General features: G+C 34.7%; 2 protein-coding genes across 3 annotated transcripts; one reads left to right on the top strand and one right to left on the bottom strand.

The window, feature by feature from the left end:
- Positions 1-10082: 10082 nt before the first annotated feature.
- nebu (solute carrier family 2 member nebulosa) lies at positions 10083-18194 on the top strand. Of its 2 annotated transcripts, none has more exons than XM_077441597.1 (3): positions 10083-10948; positions 13840-13948; positions 15644-18194. In XM_077441597.1, the coding sequence occupies exons 1-3, from the start codon at positions 10934-10936 to the stop codon at positions 16969-16971; spliced, it is 1452 nt and encodes a 483-aa protein (XP_077297723.1). In that variant the 5' UTR covers positions 10083-10933; the 3' UTR covers positions 16972-18194. The 2 variants fall into 2 exon arrangements, with proteins under 2 accessions (XP_077297723.1, XP_077297722.1); XM_077441596.1 differs by lacking the exon at positions 10083-10948 and adding an exon at positions 13549-13756 and having other exon boundaries at positions 15644-18188.
- LOC143919334 (mucolipin-3-like) lies at positions 18087-21970 on the bottom strand. The gene has a single exon (XM_077441595.1). The coding sequence runs from the start codon at positions 21879-21881 to the stop codon at positions 20103-20105; it is 1779 nt and encodes a 592-aa protein (XP_077297721.1). The 5' UTR covers positions 21882-21970; the 3' UTR covers positions 18087-20102.
- Positions 21971-22223: the final 253 nt, after the last annotated feature.

The raw sequence follows: 22223 nt of genomic DNA on the forward strand, positions 1-22223 counted from the left end.
TTCAATTATTAATTCCGAAAAAAAATCGCAAAGTTATTGATAAACTTTGTTTGAGTAGTTCTTCTAATAAATTCATAGATATTTTTTACCATTTAGGTTTTTAACTCTTCCAAGTTCGACACTCGCTTTATATTCGGCAATGTCAAATTGCTTTATCGGATATAAACAGGTTAAACAAACACCCCGATTACAAACACAATACGTACATCTGAAGATATCATCACCTGAGCAAATCAATACGATATGCATTTTCCTAGTCATGTAATAAAAATTAACTATTGTTTTTACGATATGCTAAATCAACAATACAAGTAGTGATTGAAGACGTTTTTACTTAACTTTGTATCAGAATGTTGATTTTTATCGTGCAAAGTTAAAGTACATACCGATTTAAAATACAAATTAATTTTTTTTGTATCATACAAATAAATTCGTGAAAAATTCCGAATTAATTATAGCCCATATCATATCTTATCTTTCAGATTAAATTTTTAAATACTACATATTCATTTTCAAAACGATATTATCTCTAGATTGATTTTATTATTAATTAATAATATCAAGCGATTAATCAATTTTTCTAAATTTAAGATGGAATCACATAATATGAAGGTATGTACATAAATATATGCAACTTGCTCACTGTCATCTAAACGATTGTAATAATCCAAATTTATATTTAAAAAAATCATCACATGTGTATCCATTTCAAAGTAAACAATATTATTTTTCAAATTCGATTAAAAAATGTGACATTCCGATTGAAAAGTAAGGTCATTTCTGTCATTTTTAACATACAGATTATCATCAAAACGCAATTGTATACTTAAACAGGGTGGCGCGGCCTCGATTATCACATTATAAAATGCATTTAAATTCAAAGAAATAAAACATAAATGATATGTTTTATAATCAAAATAAGAAGTATATAATGCATTTTTAATTCCAATGATTTATTTATTTCAAATTGAATGTAAAAAGGTTAAAGAATGTTAAAAAAGAAAAACGATAATTCATCTACTGATAAATCTGAGCAAAAAAAATCACGTTTTTTACTTATCGGAGCGGAAATTAATGCATCTTTACTAAGTTTGAGCCACTGAATTCGAATATGATAATTTTTTTTTGCTTGCGCTCGTTTAAGAGATATGAACGTTTAAAAGAATGTCCAACTTTTCAGATTTTTGGCTTTTGCAGTCTTTAATTCAAAACTTAGTATTGCTATGCCAAAAGTGAGTATTGAAATCAATAGTCAGATGATTTTCCTGTTGATTGTAATTTTAATTGCTTTAAAATATGTATAATTAATTATCTAGCGAATTTTAAAAGTAAAAAATATATATATTTTTCACATTTTTTCCCCGTAATATTACGAGCTTATTTATTTACTCTTTACTCTAAATATATTTTTTATTTTATCTGAACGCACTAGTTCGAGATGATTAATGATTTTAAATTACAATATGAAATATTCTAGGTGAATGTGAGTAGGCGAGAGCGAGTGAGATGGGTTGATGCGTTCTCCATCCCATACAGCAGCATTTTTAAACTAGATTAAAAATAATTTACCACGCGAATTAGTACGTTCTGAAAAAACAAGTAAATTTAGACATAAAAAACCAATCATTATAAACGTGACAAATTACTAAAACTGCATTATAATTATATTTGTACTGCATTGAAATGTGATAAAGTGAAAAATTAACGAAATTAGCTCATAGTATTATGGAAAAAATGTATATATTTGACTTTTAAAATTAAAAAGTATTTCATAGCAATACAAAAACATCTGACTATTGATTACAATACTCACTTTTAGCACAGCAATACTAGTTTTTGAATTAAAGATCGCAAAATCTGTAAAAATTGCCCATTTTTAAACTTATATCTTAACGAGATTATATCTTAAACGAGAGCAAGCCAACAAAAATCATTGTCATATTCAAATTCAGTGGGTCCAACTTAGTTATAGTTGATTAGTCTCTGCTCCGGTCATTTTTTTTATGGCTCAGTGTAATATATGTAAACAAAAAATATACTTTTCCAGTTACATAAAAGCATACTCAGAATACACAATTGTTTCCTTAAATAAAGATGTATTAATAAGTATAATATGTACATAGATGTGGTTCGAGATTTCTTTGAACTTAACATGACAAGGATATAGAACTTTGCGTGAGAGTAAAAGAACTTGGCGTGATAAGGAAAATGCAATTAAAACTTTCAAGTTTAGTCTATCACAATATATCTATGCAAGTCAACGATGATACATATGTATGTATGTACAGTGGCGGACTGGCCATACAAGCGTACATGCCCGATGGCATGTGGGCCCCACTATCCGTTAGAAAATATGGGCCCTCAGTAAAATTAAATAACTTTTTAACTATTTCACGTGTGTAAAAATTTATAGGATATTGCACTTTGGGACCTAGAGTTTGGGTATTTCAACAAAACAAATTTCTTACGATATACACAAACAACTAATACCTGCTTTAACAGCCCAAGGATCGGTTAACTTTTTTTATTAGGCTCGAAATGTAAGTTTCAACATTTGCGTGGGCCCTTTTACCGGGCCCATTTCCAACCTCAAGGTTATGTAATATTTCCAACCTATGTAACAACTACCTAATGAAATAAAAATGGGAATAAACAAATTTCCGTGAATAATATAAACTGAATTGCTTAAAACAATTTTGATAGGACGATTCATCATCAACCAGCGATTTAAATTTACTTCATACATACTTTCAAAATAATATATGATTATACTTCGACGATATAGTAAGATTTAAATACACAATTTTAAACAGTTTCCGAATATAAAATCTATTCCTAATCTAAACACATCCATGTATATAGAAACATAGGATAGGGGCCCCTCCCCAAAATCTCGATTTTCGATTAACATAAATTGAAAATATTATGCATTTTTTGTTTTCAGGGACGTAATTTGGGGGGGGCACTCGCCCCCCTAAATTAAGGAATAGGCGAATTTAGAAAATATTATGAATTTAATGATTAATGAGATACTATGGATCTATGAATGCTGCGTTTATTTCTTATATTATGTTACTTTTGTGTAACTAATAAAATAATCGCTGCTATGTGCTTTGAAAAAAAAAAGATTTTATTATTTTGAAGCAAATATATTTTGGTTTTTAAGTGGTATGCCTTGGGTAACATTCTTGGAAATTGTTCGTCCCATTGAGCGAATCGTTAGAAAGTTCGCCTTTACTTTATTTTGTCTCAAAAACAGATGTGTATCGTTTATTTTTCCGAAAGTTTGTAAATTTTTTGATATAGTGATACATTTTGATGGTCGACTTTTGTTAACCATTTTGCGACCATGTGAAAATTTTTGGAAAAAAATTTTCGCCTGTGGCGCTTTTTTGGCTTTTTACATAAGATATTTTTTCAAAAATAAGCTTATTTTTTTCATATTGTATATTTTCCATTTTTATTCCGATATAAAAAAGATTTTTTGAAAAAAAATTCAATTTGACCAATCTTTGCCTGCCCCCCCCCCCAAGAAAAAGCTGAAATGACGTCCCTGATTGTTTTCTACCGAAAGTAAAAGCCGCTTTTATGCCGCATTCTTTTATGATGCATTCTATTTACCTAGGACAAGGATTAAAACGAAATATACAATGTAATTTATGGATCTATTTTGCTTTTGCCATTTTTCTTGTACCTAAATTTGTTTATTCCCATTTTTGAAAATTTTATTTATTTTTTGCCCTTGATTTTTAGCGGGATGGAAAGAAGAAAATTTTGTTATATGGGGGGGGGGACAAATTTTTTTAACCCTGGGTGGGGCCCCCTTTGACTCCTGGCATGCACTGATTTCAGTCCCAGTCCGCCACTGTGTATGTAGATCTGAAAAGGACCAGGAGAGATTAAAGAAATGAAAAACTGATATCCTTATCAACGATATGTATGTATAATAAAATGCAATAAGGGAATGAATCACCACTTTTATTCGACCTCAATTATTCACTTTCTAGATGTAATTAAAAACAATCAACATAAATTTTTAAAACTGCATTATATTTATTAAATATTTTATATACAATATTTTATTTCACAATTTTGATATAAAAACCACATGTATTATACATATGTAGATATTGCGCCATTATGCGCACATGCAAGATAATACGATTTATTAATTCGTATGATTATCCGCTTATTTAAAATAAATAAATAATTATAATTAAATAACAATAAAATGCATTACGTACGCAACAATCAAAATAATAGTCTGATTTTGATTTAGGTAGGAAAGCGTTCTTAAATGTGTCAGGCAAGCCGCGCCATCTTATACACATGTATACTAAATTTAAACTAATGTACTTACATAATTAGAGGTAGGATAGCCAAGGTGCCACTCATTGTTCCATTGTTGTAAAACCTTTGTAAAAAAGGTTCGGCAAACCTTTAACAATGCATTTACAACATTTGAACAATACGCGGCACCTTCTGGGTCCGGGCTTTAAACATAATTGTACATACATACATAGGTAATACTAGTGTTGTGCCCCTTGATACTTTAACGAGTGGATTTGGAAAGGAATTGATACATAAACCACACCCGAGGCTATTATCACTAGCGGTTTCAGCATTCACAGCCCTTGCGGTCAATTCATATCGTCCGCTCACTCCACCCCGTGTACTAGCCCTTGGTTCCATCCCCAAACTCTCGTCCGGCCGTCCATATTTCTTCAAATATGGAATCACCGTTATCGATCACTGTCCAACCAATTTCAATACAAGGATTTAAGGTTGGGTTCTATGGCATGGATTATGCGAGGTAGCGTTTTTTTACATGTGCAAAACTATTGTTACGTAGGGGTGGGTGGAGGATCCAAGTAAAAGGCCAACAGTCGTTTCACAGCATTTATTGATGATTCAGGAGATATACGTACAGACAGTGCTCAGTCCAGAATGACATGATATCGCCTACGTACCGCCTTATAAAGGGTAGATCTCTCAGGACGCCTAATCTATTTACCTGTTGTATAGTCACGTATTCGGATATGTATTTCCACGACATTGGGTCTCCCCGTACCGATTCTGAGAAATAACTAATAACGGTCATTGTTTAGCCTAAATGCACTTAGAGTCCAGATATAATCTTTGGAAGTAAGTGCATGCATTTAGTTAATCCGATAACAGATATCCGTTGGTCTAAGTGCAATTCGCTCAATCCGCGGCGTACGTAACACTATCTAAAACAAAATAGCTTGATACGTGCCTCTCTGTGTGTTTTCGCCCTTACATTGGGAGTGTACTAGTTCAAAAAAATTAAGACGCTTTCAATAACTCATTGCCAATAAACAAAGGTCGGCATACAATGGATGCTTTTCGCACAAAAAATTGTTCACTAGTGAAAATTGTTCACTAAAAAATTAAAAAATTGTTCACTAGTAAAAAGTTCTTAGAAAAATTATGCTTTTTTTCTCTTTTGCTTTGAACACTAATGGAACGGTCTATTTTTATTTGAAAAACATCCATCTAACGCCTATTTTTACCAATAAGAGCGAAATCACACAGAGAGGCACGTGGCACGTGGTGTTTTTAAGATACTTTTAAACATTTGAAAAAATTAACCCTGGAGTGTTTTAGTGATATTTTGTCCTTATATTGATATAAGCTTGACCATGATTGATAACGGCTAATTCCATATTTGAAGAAATATAGGAGAAACTTGTCGAAATATGTAATATGATCATACGAATTAACAAAGAACTGGGAACACCCTTTCTTGACACGAAGCCAAGACCACGTACCGTGTCGTTCGTCTCTGTGGTTTTGCCTTTTAGAGTCAACTGGAGGATTGGAGATCTTACATAAAATCATAACTTTTGATCGCTTATCGATATTAGCCTTTTTTGCATGGAAATATATCTGTTTCACGTGACGAGGACACTTGAGTATTCTATTCCTCTTTCATTGTTTTTTGTATGCCATTTAGTATGGAGAATTTTTCAATAGCGCAAAGCAAAACGCACCAAGCGAAGGAGATCGTTGACGCACAAGGCTCGGCGCGAACAATCGCATGTACAATTGTCCTACCATATGTTTCATCAGTTCAACACCGCTCCTTAAGATGAGCCACCCATTCTGACACGACATAATTTAATAGCAAATATAACTTTTGCGTCACAACAAATATTTATCGCGTTTTGTCGCATATCGACGCTTCACTCTGTACGTGACCCAAATAGAAGCCGATTCGTATTCTAGATTTATTTGACACTATTCTAAAATTTGAATTCAAGTGTTGCAAAGAATTTACATACATTCTCGTTTTCTCTTGCATACATACAGTTTTACGACCGAGATTGTATGAATATGAAAATTTTAACGACAATGCTAAAAAAATGTATTATATATAATCGCATTGTAAGCATTAACAGGTGGATAAATAAAATCAAACGATTGCAACAAGCTATCAGTTGTTGTTTGACCGACATTACAATATGTATACAAGTTTTCCAGACGTGCGTGAAGACAAGTACGTGTCTGTTTACGGGTTTCATTCGCGTGCAATTCGATTCCCAAAACTTCCTACTTGCGAAAATATTGTGCTTCAAGTGTTTTCAGACACACAACGGGGTTCAAAGTTACAACTAGACAAAATCCATCTAATTGAGGTGAACAAAATTCATTAAAAAAAAGCGTATGCTGATCAGAGCGCATCTCCCCACTCTTTTCCGTTCGTTACACCATTTTTCGATTCACTCGTCACTCAAGAAGTTTACACTTCAAAAGTTTGATTTTGACGAGCCAATTACAGACAGGAGACTTTTAAATTTATTTATTTACATCGATATTTACCATGAAGGCCTAACAGGTAAACCTCAAAGCGTCTTCCTAGCCAATTTCAAACATTGCAGTGTGTTTTATTACATAAATCGCTGAATTTCGAGATACTGAAGAACACAAAATCAACAATTAATTAATTATTGAATTAATCCATAGATATACATATGGATGAAGACTTCTACATATTTTTTTTACATATTGTACATAAATCAAATTCAGATATTGGTGACAAATTGGGTAGGATGGTTTCTGCCAATTTGGTGGAAGAACCGTTTCAACAATGAAATCGTATAAATCGGTAAACTCTAATAGGAAACGATCGACTTGGAGTCACAAATATCCAAGTCTGACCAGCAGCATTGAAGATTTGCATGGAATCGAACCCGGTAACCTCTCGGTGCTATACATAAACGCAGCCATACTGCTGGCTAAATACATTTATGTTCATACATACAAACGCTATTGTGACTAAGGGTGAACATACACTGGATCGAACGGCATCAGCACGTTTTTGGCATCCCGCTGCGAAATATCTGCATAGGCTATTTTTTTTTCGACAAGTTTCTCCTACATTTCTTTAAATACTGTCACCTAAGCGTGGGTTCCATAGCATAGATTATGCATGCTAGCACTTTTTACATGTGCAAAACTATCATTAAAAAAATACGTGCCACGTGCCACGTTCCTCTCTGTGTGTTTTCGCGCTAAAAATATCACAGTTCTGGCGTTCGACTTTTAATTAATATAAAACATGACAAGAAATGACAGATGATTAATGCTATACATACGTATGTATATGTAGTACCTTAATGACAGTCGCGTATGTTTCTACGGGCGCAGACACACATAGTTTTGGATGAAAATATCGTAAAGGTGCAGACACACAGAGTGTTACGCGGCGCTTGTTCTTTTTTTGAATAGTTATGCACATTTAAAAACGCTAAAACGCCTGATCAATGCCAAATGTAGTATACAAATATCTATTCCAAAAATCGGTTTTCGGTGATATACATATTTTCCATGTATTGACATAATATGTAGATTCCCATATTTGAAGAAATGTAAAAGAAACTTGTCGAAATAATGAGATCGTACGAATTAACAATGACATAAAGACACACCTATCACGGCTCGAGTCCACCTACGCGTCCATTTCTCAGAGACTTGCACAGAGGAAGCATTGGTAGCAAACAGTATATATAGAAGTTTTTTTCTTTCGTTATTATATTCGTACATTTTGTTGGCAGTGGCTTAACTGTGACGTACATATGTATGTCGAATCGAAACGACTATTATAATATCGCAGATACACAGACACACATACAGAATAGCGATATTTTACATATACCTATATATGATATATATGATGATGTAAATTTCATAATCCTTTAAAAATGTTTTAAAACTTTTATTTATAGATTTATTCTGAAGTAGACAAAAAAACAGTATTATTCCAAATAATTTATAGCACGTTTTTTCTACAAATATATACCTATACATGCAATAACAAAACAATTATATCTTATCGAAATTTTTCACGAATTCCGCAAACATTTATGACGCCCATCGATCGATAGGTATGTACTTTATTAACGGCATATTATGTATACATAAATTGTTTGCTAAACATATCTACATATTTCGATCTAAAACAACACGGCGAAACGCAGACGTACATAATTCCATATATAATGGAACTAACTCACGTGATTAATTTTTTTCTGTGAATCTTCGTCGTACATTGTGAGAGCAAACTCATAAGATCATAATTATGACAAATGTTATTCGTGTGGGTTAGTTCCATTGGGTTGAATTGTATTCAAATGATAAAATATTGATGCACGTGTACGAGTACGTATGTAAATGTATGAACTGTTCGGTACGATTTGTATAATATTTAAAAGTCATTTGTTAAGTTGTTATCAAAATGTTGTATAATGCATGTGATAATATTTATTAAACATGTGTACATACATATGTAAAGTAATAAATAAAATACATGAATCAATCATATGGGAAATGCATCTTATGATGAACATTTGGTATGAATTTTAAAAATATTTAAAAAGATTTAAGTCTTAAAGGTCAAATTTTTACAATCTGTAGAATTTTTTAAAATTCCAATGTAATTTTATCACAAGATAATAAAATAATCGAATAACCGAACTCTTTCTTTTTCGAATCACGAAATGTATTAAAATAATATAAATGTTCACATATGTACATATGTAAGTAAAGGCACACACTGCTATCAATTATTAATGATGAGAGGCACCACTATATACACAAGGCTCTCAATGATTTAATTAATTGAATTTTTGCCCGTCTTAACTTTTGGGGTACTTTATAGCGAATTTGTAAATCGAGTTTAGGACAATAAAGATAGATTTTAATATTTATTCAAGTGACCAAATAGTCAATTGAAACCTGAAGTATTTTTTTAAACAGTGAACCATGCCATTCGCCTTATTGTCATTTAATGACGTCTATAGCGGTCATCGCATGGAAAAAGTTAAATCCAATAACTAGACATCAGATGGTCATAAGTAGAGGTAGGACTGGAAGCGTGCTTTTTCCAGTAATCAGGGCGTTTTGGGTCTATTTACAAAGCTAGAGTGCAAAAAAAAAAGTTCATCATAAAAAATGAACAAAGCACGACGAACAATTAACAATGAACGGCATGCTTCCGGTCCTACCTCTAGTCATAAAAGCAATCGTAAATAGCACCGTTCCAACGGTGTTGAAAGCAAGAGAGCAAAAAAATGGTTCACTATTGTCAACCATTTTTTTTTGCTCTCCTGGTTTTTCGGACAATAGAGAGGTCTATTTTTATTTTATGGCGGAAACCTAATCGACGCTCTTTATTCAGAAATCATTTTGACTTGTCGTAAAAATTTGATATTTCTGATAAATTTAAACGATTAAAAATGACATTCGTGCAAATTTCCGTCGGCCTAATGTCCGATCGGCAAAGCGTCCGCCAATCCATTAAGAACTCGGCAAATTATTCTATTTGAATTTTCAGCAGTCAACCTGAATGCAACTTCACCAATAAACTAGAGTAAAATTAATACTTAAAAATAAAAATGTATGAATGTTATTACATGTTAATAGTTTCAGCCCAAATTGTTAAGCGGGCTATGAGATAATTAAATCCAAAAACTCAAAATAAAAAGATAAGACCTATTAGAGGAGATACCACTTCTGGTCAATTTAAAATTAAAAAAAATCACAACGTGACGAACTTTTTAGTAACTGATACCAAGTTTTATAGGACTGCCGGTGTTCGAATTATCTCCAAATTGATTCGGTGACTACATCCTAAATGTGAATCAGGATAAACGCCGCTACGAAAATCGCTCGCGCGGATCTCCTGTCGCACGAAAATTCGTCGCACAAGAAAATTTCCATACAGAAAAAAGCATTTGTTGATTATCCTGTTATCCTGGTAGCGATTCACATTTGGGATGGAACCCGTTTACCCTTCAAAATATACACTCACAACCATGAAAACGTGATCCGTGATCGATTCCTAGTTCAAATCAGTCAAATTTTTACTTCATATATTATTAGTACTTACATAGAAAAAGGTGTATTATTATATTATTTAAATGCTGTCATGATAACAATATAGAAAATACACAATTAATTATGCGTGTACCACACTGTAATTTTCTTTTCCAACAATGGATTTACTTTAATAACAACGTTACAATATATGACGTTGGAATATTCACAGCCACTCATTTGAATGTTGTCGTTCAATTTTTAGCAAAACTTTGATTTCAAATTCGGTTTTGTCCCCATTCAAAACATTATTTTACCTGACAAAGTCTCACACACGAGCAATCCAACATACGTGCAAGTAATGCGAACCAGTTAATCAGTGAAAAGTTGTACAATTCAGAAGAAGCTCGTCGTCCAGTTCGTTCTGACTGGTCGACTGATACGGACGTGTCGTGAAAACTGATCAACTTCTTTATCAGTTATTATATTTCTCCAGTGTTTATAAATACAATGATAAGGACACAGTATTGAACACATAAGTTTCAGTTTCGAATTTGTGAACTTCCAAACCTGACGTATCATTTCGACGACGAAAATGTCTGGATTTAAAGTAAGTGATGTTTACGAAAACATACCAGTCTATCAAATGTATAGGTACATATATTTCAAGCAATTAAATCTAGAAAGCTATATTATTTCAGCTTTCGATACGCGCTATTCTAAGTATGTCGTAATTGGTCACGGTTTTTCGCTTTCAACTATTTCGCTTATTTATTCTTCACAATATTGTATTTTTCAGTCGAATGAGTTTGTATGGAAAGTTTGTGTTCTTCCGTTGTATTTTATGCTCCTTTTTATAACATAAACATTTTTGTGCGATTCTATTCAATTCGATGACAATTTATTATTATACTATCGCTCATACAATCAAATCTTATCGACTTGTATGTACTATAATTTGGTTATTATCAGGGGGGGATTTGGATAATATTATATATCATACATACATATGTACATGCATTTATATAAATACACTTTAGTTTAATTGAGAATGAGTTTCAATTTATTATTTTATGTAATGTGGTGGAACGGCGTTCCGGCACCTATTTGTCTCAGCATTTTTTATGCTTCAAACGAATATTCTATATAATATAATTTGAATACAATCTTTTTCAATAAAATCTTGACAAGAAGTAAGTCCCAGCACCTTTTTTTTTCAAAAATTAGCCCTGATTATACATACATATATGTATGTATATCCAAACCTTTGTAACTGCATACTGGATAAAATGGAGTGATGTTTAATTTAGTCATTGCATAATATGCAAGTTGAATTTATGACTTTATGTTGACATTAAAATATGTACTTTTGCAACACTCATCTGAAGTGCGTCAAACTCCATATTGTCCAAATTGCTATCTCTTATTTATATTTAAAAAATATCTTATCTAATATTCTTTGTCTAGAATCGACATTTTTAAGTATTAATAATTTTAAATTTTAAATTTTCCTGAAATAAAAGAAGTTAGAAAAACTATGAAAAGATAAACAGAAACATTTTTAACAAAGTCCTGTTGCAAGTCATCAATTTCAAAATTAACTGTAACGATTAATCAAACACTAGCATATACATACATATACCCGGCGTTGCCTGGGTTGAAATAGTATTAATAGCAAAGGCCAAAGAAATTAAATTTGAAATGCAAATTTCGGCCTGGGAAATGCTGGGTGTATCTACTTTGTATTATAATTCTTAAGGTCAAATAATAAACAATGCCTATTATATAAATTATATAAATTTTCTACAGCCATTCACCATTCACTGCTGGATGAAGACTCGTCAAATACGCTTCCACTCGTGTCTGTTTTGCGCAACACATCCATCTCATCCCACACATTTTTCTAATTTCATCTACCCATCTTCCTTTTACCCTTTTGCATTATCTTGGATACCATTTTAGCACTTATTTTGTACATCTTTCGTCCATTCTTCTAACCACGTGGCCCGCTTCGCTCTATCCACCATATTCACTACCCTTGTCATACTTCTCACACACGTATACCGCTTCCTGTCTTTCCTCATTATGCTGTAGTGACTCTATGACATGGTCGAGTTTCAGTCACCATTCTGTGAGTTGGGACCGATTTTGCCATGTTGGTTTTCCGCAGTTTCACTTCCTTCCCGCCCGTCAAATTAAACAGTCATGTGTACAAAATACCGCCGTTTCAGTCCATACACACCCCACATTACCAATCATACAGCGTTCCATACTTCTTTGAATCTATTGGACTTTATGTAGGATCTTGCATTCAATGTCCAAGTTTCACATACATACATCATCACTGGCAAAACACACTGATCGAAGATCTTTTTCTTCGAGCAAAGTGACATTTTTGATTTATGTTTAAATGCACTCCATCCTAATTTCATACGTCTCTTGATTTCTTCTTCTTTACTACCAGACATGTATATTATTTGTCCTGAATATAAATAATTATTGACTACTTCTACTATTTTATCATCTAATTAAATGCTATCAGGCATCCAAGTACTATTGAACATTAATTATTCATATATAAATACTTACATATATATGAATAATTAATTATAATGCATAGAATTAACAAAATACTGAATTTTATCCATAGATTTATTTGCTTTTATTATGATTTTTTTTTATTTATAGGGGAAATACAAGTTGTTGATCTATATATGCATTTATTTACTACTAACTAAAACAATGCACTTACACTAATTGACGGCAAAATGATATATTGAAAACAGTAAATAGTGAACAATAGCACTATAAACAACGTCACAGGGGTTTTATTTAATTTTAAAATCAAATTGGTCAACAATTGGCATTTCCCTTCTACTTTTGCACTTGTTTAGTAATTCTATAGCATATACTTGCACTCGCAATTTCGCATAAGTGAAAATCATTTGATGAATACATTAAATTATTTTTATTCTGAATATTTATATGCATATATTAAATTATAACACAAATATACTGAATAAATACAATGGTTCGGTGATTATTCCGCAAAAAGCGATCTCGATCACGGAACATCTGACACCCTAAAACTCCATCAATCGAAAGCAACCCACGCTAAATATTGTACCGACGAGATTTTAGTATACTTTTACCATGAATAACATACTACAAAATTCATTGATGTATAAACTATTTTTCGCCAATGGCAACATTGATCGAAATGTCATTTTAGTACGATAACAGACAACAAACGTCAAGTCACTTGCTTTGTTGTGATAGAAAGGAAATTTTATTAGTGCCGCGTTGAATAGAAAATTTTCACGATCAAATATAGAAATTGACATAAATCATGGCTGCTCATCCTAGTGAAACCCGTCGTCTGATCCCCTATATTCCTCGTGAATATAATACATTCGCTGTTCGTAATATGTGCCAAACGACAGCTTGTTTTACCTGCTTACTATGAAAAATTATAATAGTTTAATTTTATGTATGTTTCAGGACGCCAGCGAGAGTATGGAGAACCCACCGACCACCATGTCACAAGCCCAGCTTGTCAACGGTCCACATCCGGGGCGAAAGTTACCACAATATCTAGCAGCTATGGCCGGTATGACAATAAAATTTTTATTATTATTGGATACCCAGAAGTATCACCATAACATTTTTCCAACAAAAACTTTTTTCTCATTTGCTCAATGCTGTCGTCGTAGTCATTGATGTCATCAGCAATCCGGTGAAAGATCACTCCTCCCAGTCTTGTGCCAAGTTGAAAGCAGAGCTTAGGGACAATCCTATCAGTTGTTAAATTCGATCTGATTTATGAGAAACCATCCTCTCGCTTGCCTTCCTTTTAGTGTTCCGGTGACTATCAGCTTCTCTACACTCTTCCTGGCAATAAGGCCAAAGTAGGAAAGAATCCTTTTTCTACATGTTGTGGAGTCTTTCTGAAACTGCAAGCTCTTTGAGGTTGGAGATGTTCGTGCGTCTTGCTGGCAGCCACTTTTGAAGATAGACGGTATGTTCAGGCCGTCATGTAGGCGGTACACAAGTCGAGCATCCAAATCCAAATATGATGCTCTCGGCTGACCATCTCTCTGCAGTGATATTTCTTGAGACTTCTTAGTATCTTTTTAATTTATTTGATGGCATAAAGCCAATGGACATAAACATTTCAGAAATATAAAGACGATGATTTTGTTTCATTCCTTAAGAATGTGTATATAAAGTGGCCAGATATGGTTACATGTCCAATCCGGGACACTTTTCAACGCCAGACACAACTGAAATCTGGGACGACTGATCACTGCATATATTCTACGTTCATTATATGAGTCTTGTCGATTCAACTTGATTCTAGAACTAGAATCTACTCAACTAGTCCTATCGTACAAACTGCCTCGGTGACACATTCGGTGGGATTTTGAATCTTAACGATATCAACACACTTCTTCTTCTGTCTTATTTGCTGAATATCGAGTGTAGTAGTCATTTTTATCATCTGGAATGCGATGGACGATTCGTCTTTACTCCTAGTCTTGTGCCAAGTTGTAAGCAGCGTTTAGAGACGATCTCTTCAGTTCTTTAATTTGATCTGACCATTTGTAGGAAACCGTCCTCTCACTCGCTTTCCCTCTAGTGTTTCCGTGACTACTAGCTTCTCTAGACTCTTCACATTCTTCCGGGCATTGTAGTCAATGTAGGAAATAATCTTTTTCCTACGTGTTGTGGAGAGCTTTTCTAAAACTACAAGCTCTTTGGGGATGGAAATGTCCATCTTGCGGTCCATGGAATGCGCAGCACCCGTCTGCAACATCACATTTCGAAGGCATCTTATGTCCCTTTCTCTGTTTTTAAGCGTCCATGTCTCGACTCCATACAAAGTAATGGGAATGCAGACCCAGCCTGAGGGTATATGGCACCCCTAGGCAAATTGGTTTCAGGTTTCCATACTGTATTCCCTGTATATGCTTGAAGAGATCTGGAGAGAGTATGCATCCCTGTCGGACGATTATTAGGCTTGAAATGTTTCCAAAAAAAACTCATCCATTGTAATATATGTATTTCTATTGAATTAGATTAAAAGTTATATGCATATGTGTTTTTTTTATTATTTTTTAAATCGTTCGATCGAATTCTCATTCTCATTAGTCTATAATCATTATCGGTGTTAAGAAATGGCTGTAATCATATCACCCATTGAGACTCAATCTTACATTTAATAATTCATAAACACAACCTGCTACTGAATGTATCGCACATTGCAATTTTATAAAATTATCATATTTCCCCGTTATTATTTCAGCAACATTGGGAGCGTTAGCCGCTGGAGCAATGTTGGGATGGTCGTCACCAGCCGAACCAAGACTGACCAACGGTGAATACGGTTTTCCAGTCTCGAAAGACCAGAACGCTTGGATTGGCTCGTTGACGACACTCGGAGCTGCGTGCGTGTGTATTCCAATCGGCATCCTTATGGATAAAATCGGCAGGAAGCTCGCTATGTTGTTACTAGTACTTCCATTCACCCTAGGTTGGTTGCTGATCATCCTGGCGACAAACGTGGACATGCTTTACGCCGGCAGGTTCTTCATTGGTGTAGCCGGAGGCGCTTTCTGTGTCACAGCTCCGACGTACACTTCGGAGATAGCTCAAGATGACATAAGAGGAGCTTTGGGCAGCATGTTCCAACTCATGATTACAATCGGTATATTGTTCACGTACGTGGTTGGAAGCTACGTCGAAGTCTACATCATGAGTATACTCTGTCTGGCGATTCCGATCATATTTGGGATAGTGTTCTTTTTCATGCCGGAGACGCCGTACTTCCTCGTGAATTGCGGAAAGATTGAAGAGGCCAAGAAGTCTTTGATTTGGTTGAGGGGCGCCGAGTACGACTCCGACACCGAGTTGAGCCAAATCAAAGAAAAGGTCGAAGAGAGCCGAAACAATCCCGTCTCGTTCAAGCAAGCCTTCTCTAAACGCTCCGCCATCTTGGCTTTCGTCATCTGCATGTCTCTGATGTTGTTCCAACAGTTTTCGGGTATCAACGCCGTCATCTTCAACGTGACTACGATATTTAAAAGCGCCAGCGACGCCATCCCCGAGGACATCGCTACCATAATCATCGGAGTCGTGCAAGTCGTCGCCACCTTCCTGTCGACGCTCATCGTAGATAAATTGGGACGTCGGGTGCTTCTGTTGCTCTCGGCAATCGTCATGGCTATCTGCGACATTCTGCTCGGAGTTTTCTTCTATCTGAAGGAAACGAACGGAGCCGACGATGAAACGGTCCAGAGCATATCTTGGTTGCCGCTAGCGTCCCTAATCATCTTCATCGCTGCGTTCTCGCTGGGCTTCGGTCCCATTCCGTGGCTCGTCTCCGGCGAACTCTGCACTCCGAACATCAAAGCTTTCGTCAGCTCGACAGCAGGCACGTTCAATTGGCTGTTAGCCTTCGTCGTAACCAGGACATTCGTATCGATGCAGAGCGGCTTGGGAGAGGGCGGGGCTTTCTGGCTGTTTGCCGGATTCACGGTAGTCGGTGTCGTATTCGTATTCTTCGTCATACCGGAAACTAAAGGAAAGAGCATCGACGAAATTCAAAATATACTGAATCGCGAAAATAAATAAATTTTATTATAGACAAAATCCCATCGTACGAGGTTCATCATCGACGATTCATAAATGTTGTAAATATTCATTTGTTTTTGTTTTTAAATTTTTATGTCGTTATTCAAAGTCATTTCATGTTAATTTATTTTATCTGGTCGTTGAAACGTTGCGCTGGCGCGACGGTTCACTTTTGTAAACGGGACATTATGTCACAGTTGTTGCTTGCATTATATTTGCAAAAAGGATTCAACCCACATAGATATATCATTTCGATTGAATTTATTTCAAATATCAAAGCTTTAGCTCGTGTGATTCATTTCTAGACTAACTACATACATTACAATAAGTAATGTGAGTAGTGTGAGTTGGCATTGAAGTTGTGAAAATAATTTTTGATGAATCATCAGTTTTGCTAATTTCTTTCACTACTCAGTCTAGAAATGAAATCTGCAGATAATAAATCATTGATATTTAATATAAAAGTTGAAAACTATATATTATCTGCATTTTATTGAAAAAAAATATAACCAAACTTTACCAAAAACATGATAAAAAAAATACTCGGGTGGGTTGGATCTTTTAGGCAGAACTGTACCTATTTGTTTGCCGTAAAATCCAACAGGTTATCCAGTGATTTAATATTAATATATTATAAATATGTAAATAAAACAAAATCATCGATTCAAACAAACAAAACACCAATCAAACGATTTTTATTACGAAATATTTTTTCAGCAAAATTTCAAAAACTTTTTTTAGCAAAATCTATTGTAATTCCAATTTTTTTTTTTTTTTAATATCTACAAATTGAGTCAACGACTCAACGATATTCAAAGACTGAAAAATCGATACCTTCGATTTGTTGCTTTTATATACCATTTTAATCGTTCTAAAATACATAAATAAAGAATTATGCATTTCAATATTCATTCAATTGTGAACAATTTGCATCCACGTTATAATTTTTTATATTATTAAAAGTATTATCATTTTTTTTTTTAAACAAATGAACATAATATATTTTTTATTATTATATGCTATTTAAATGTATTTAAGTTACAGTTTATTATAACATATGTATATGTGTATTATACGTAGTAATTATTATAATTAAGCATGTAAAATTTGTCTACTTAGAAATGTATTTACACAATGTGATTTAATGTTTAAGATAATGCACAGAGTCGGGTGTATTTGTGGCCTGAAAAAGCCACCGTCGAAATCGACGAAATAAATTATTTAATAAAAATGTTTTATTTAATATTTTATTGATTTGTACGTCAACTATAAATGAGAATTGTTACATAGATACATAGATTAAAGGATATAATACATGAAATGATCATTTTAGCGATCGGCTGTTTACTACATATTATTAACAAAACTTAATTAAAAAAAAAATATTCTACTCTATACACACATTTTCTTTTGTCTTTTATTATTCATTACAATTAAATAAAAATTGAATGCGGTAAATGCGAATTAAATATACAAATACGTTTTTTAAACACCATTCTTTTATTTTCAACGAGTAATTGTATCAAGTCAAATGAGTATTATAAAGTAATGTGCGTTCACAGATATGAGATGAAAATATCATTACAGCGGCTGTCAAATTGCAGAGGCCATAATTATTATGATTGCCAAAGTGTGCTCAGATTCAAATCCACCGTTAAATTTGACAGTCGGCCGTTCTATATTTAAATAAATCGATCTAAAAATAAGCAAAACAACAATACATATATACATTTCGATATCAAAAATACTTTTCATATGCAATTTGAAACGACTATACGTCATATACGTTTAAATATTCTGTATCAAAGGCTACATTTACAGCGTGTGGTCTAAAAAGTACTGCTAGGAAACAAATAAGGAAATAAAACTATACAACAGAAACACAAATGAGACATAATTTTGAATATACAAACAATTCTTGTAAACAGATTCACAATCAAGATGAATATCAACTGTATATGTTGTTATCAAACAAAAGCAGCTGTCTATTTGTGTCAATAACATTGATTAAAATACATGTGATGGATTAATTATGATTTATATCTAAAGTATATGCTAATTTGGACAATAAATAGCAAAAGAACATCGTTTCAGTATTAAATTGATACAAATTAACTAAACAACAACATTTAATTCCCGCATTATGTTTATATACTATCCATGAATTCATTTACGGAAACACTGTAAAGCTCCTCGATATCGGGTAATGTTATATTAGCCGTTTGTACGCCAGCGACTCACCAGTGAGTCGCGCGTTGTACGCAGTATTTAACGTTTAAAAATGGGTTTACAAGCAAGCAGATGGTTTAAGTTTTTCAGGATTATTTAAAAAAAAAATGCAACAGATGTCACAAAGTCACATCAAACCTCTAGAAGCCTCAAATTATGTGAGTCAAATTTTCGCATGTTCAATTTCAAATTAAAAAAATGCTGGCGTACAAGTAAAAATCAAATATTTAGCGAGTGGCAATTAACTGATCTATCATTATTATAAACATTGAATACAATCCAAAATGTTAGTTCGTTGTCCAATTTGAGGCACACGTTTCAGATCAATGGAGGCTATTTAAAGGGTACTTACTGGTTTACATTGAGTATAAACAATTACACTAATATATAAAAATATACGGCAGTTATGTGGATGACCTCTAGGTGTCGCAAACAGTTCAAGTAAAGTGACAGTATACAATAAGCGATTGACGTTACGTCGAATCGGTTGCGTACTGTCACTTTACTAAAACTGTTTGCTACACCTAGAGGCCATTAATGTAACTACCGTGTATTTGTATGCGTTAGTGTAAATGTGTATACTCAATGCTCGGATGTATCATTAAAAGTTATATTTTACACATACATACTTCAATAATTATTGAATTTATCGTTTAATTTTACCAGATGGAGCTATACTTTCATTCAATCTCACAAACAAAAGCTGGGTTCCATTTTACTCTGATCCATTCTGTGTCTTGTAGCCAAATCTCACCGTCTAAAGTATAAAGCAATGGCCGTTTTACATAAACTGTTTGTATATAATATTCAACAATACATCAAAGACACTAAGTTTATACTAATTGACTAACAATAAATATGAAACGTTTCTTTGCGCCGGCAAAATAAAATATTTTCTATTACTATATGCATATGGGAACTGAATTCTGTTGCGTCTTCGGCGCCGACGTCTCCAATTTCCTATACGAGGCGTTCTGTTTGGAGCAACAGCAGACGGCTTTCATCAACATGTTGAGCGAAGTGGAACTCTCAGCTCGGTACATCCCAGACGATAGCTCCTCGCAGCTCGTCGTGCCGATGAACTGATGCAGATCGGTCTTGGGGAAGCCGTCGATGTAATACCGCTTGATTGTATCGTAAGCGTCCATTATCACCGAGATGAACAAACTCAACACGACGTAAATGTAGAGACTGATGAATGAATACAGATAGATGCGGCTGAACCACCACAGCATCGTAGACTTGGACGACATGCTCGAGAACGTGGCGAACATGTCGTCGCCGTTGACAAGCGAAAACAAGCACTCGGAGGTCATCGCCAACGAGCGGAATTTCATATGATACGGGCCCAGGACGAGCCAGCCGCAGAATGTGAACCCGGCATATATGAGCAGAGCGCAAAATGAGAATCGCAATATCTTAGGTGCGGCCTTCTTCAATGTCAATATGACGACGTTGTAAGTTTTAAAGAAGCCTAAGTATCGGAGTACTCCGAACCACACGAGCAAGTTTCCCGTGCCTAAGAATACGGCACATATGTTCCATTGATCGTGGGCATACTGTTTGTTTTCGATCTGTTCCTTTATAGCCGAGCCCATTATGATTAGAATATCGTTGATGATGATCATTATATACCAAACGTTCAAGAATTCGAATCTGTCCTCGGCATTTAAATCTCGGTGGTAGACGTTCTTGAAGAAATACACCGTTATATTTTTCAACTGTTGCGCTCTGTATACAGCTCTGCTACACAGTATGAAAGAAAGCACACATATGATTATAACGAAAGCGTTCAACATACTGTGCAACACTTTATCTATTTCGATGTTGGTCGTGTATTCGGAATCGGCATTGCAGTATAGACGGAACACTTCAGCATCCAGATCCAGCAGCATCTGTCCGTCATGGTCTCGGTTGTCGAACGTTATCGTTATATCAAACCGGTAACAATCCGGTGGAGTGATCGGTCCGGCAATTTTAAAGTGGACTGTCTTGACAGCGAACGTCATAGTAGCTTTGACTAGAGTGCCGAAGTTGATCACGATGTTCTTAGAATCTAAAAGGCCACGCGAAGTGCTGTTCGATGCGTTTGTTATGTTGACGCATGTTTCATCGATCTCCGAATTGAATATGTAGCTTTCGTTGAAACCGAATATGGTGCCTTCTTTGTAACGGTACAGACATAGTTTCGGCTCGACCAGTTTGTTCTCTTCGTTGTTGTATGAATACATTCCGATGGCGTTGGATAGTTCCGAGTAGCCTTTGTAAGCGTAGTCGATTGTGTCGTAGAAATCATCGATTTGGTAAACGGCTAATGGACCGGCACTAGGTGGGTATGCGTTGATTTCCATGCTCGAGTCCCAACCTTTGAGGAATAGGTGGGAGAACGCTATGCGATTGTCCCATGTGTAGTTGACGTGTTTGTATTGGTTGTGAGCGAAGAGGCATAGCTGTAACGTGACCAGAATGATCTTGATGACTTGCACGACGAACTTGTATGGGAATTTTCGCCTCGCGTGCCACTTTTCGATGGGGTTCATGAAGAAGAAACGAAGTTTGCGTCGCATTTTCTCCTCGATGTGGGGGTCCGGCCGAGAGGTGGAGGCCGAGTCTCCGGGGATGCGTCCCTCCTCTTCGATGTCGGAGGGCGCAGACTCCTCGCGGGAGCTCACCGGCTCCATTTCGAACGCGAGTAAAACCACTACAAAAGATGACTAGAACAATGAGTCTCGATCTCACCAGCTGACAGCTGTCACTCGCTAGTGCGATTTTCAGTAAATTTGGTCGTAGGAGTTCAATTCATGCCCTTCGAAATATTATGTGGCTATTTTTGTTAGACGAAACACTATAGCGTTGTGCACAAAAAATGGTTCACTATTGTCAACCATTTTGTTTGCCCTCTTGCTTTGTAGGGTATGTATGTATACATTTTTGGAAAAAATATAAATATAAAATTATATATGAAGGCATAAGGTTAAAACAAATAAATTTTATTTTTTAGTTTATGCAATGATATTGCAAGC

The sequence above is a fragment of the Arctopsyche grandis genome, chromosome 11, assembly GCF_051622035.1.
Source record: "Arctopsyche grandis isolate Sample6627 chromosome 11, ASM5162203v2, whole genome shotgun sequence".
NCBI classification, from domain to species: Eukaryota; Metazoa; Arthropoda; class Insecta; order Trichoptera; family Hydropsychidae; genus Arctopsyche; species Arctopsyche grandis.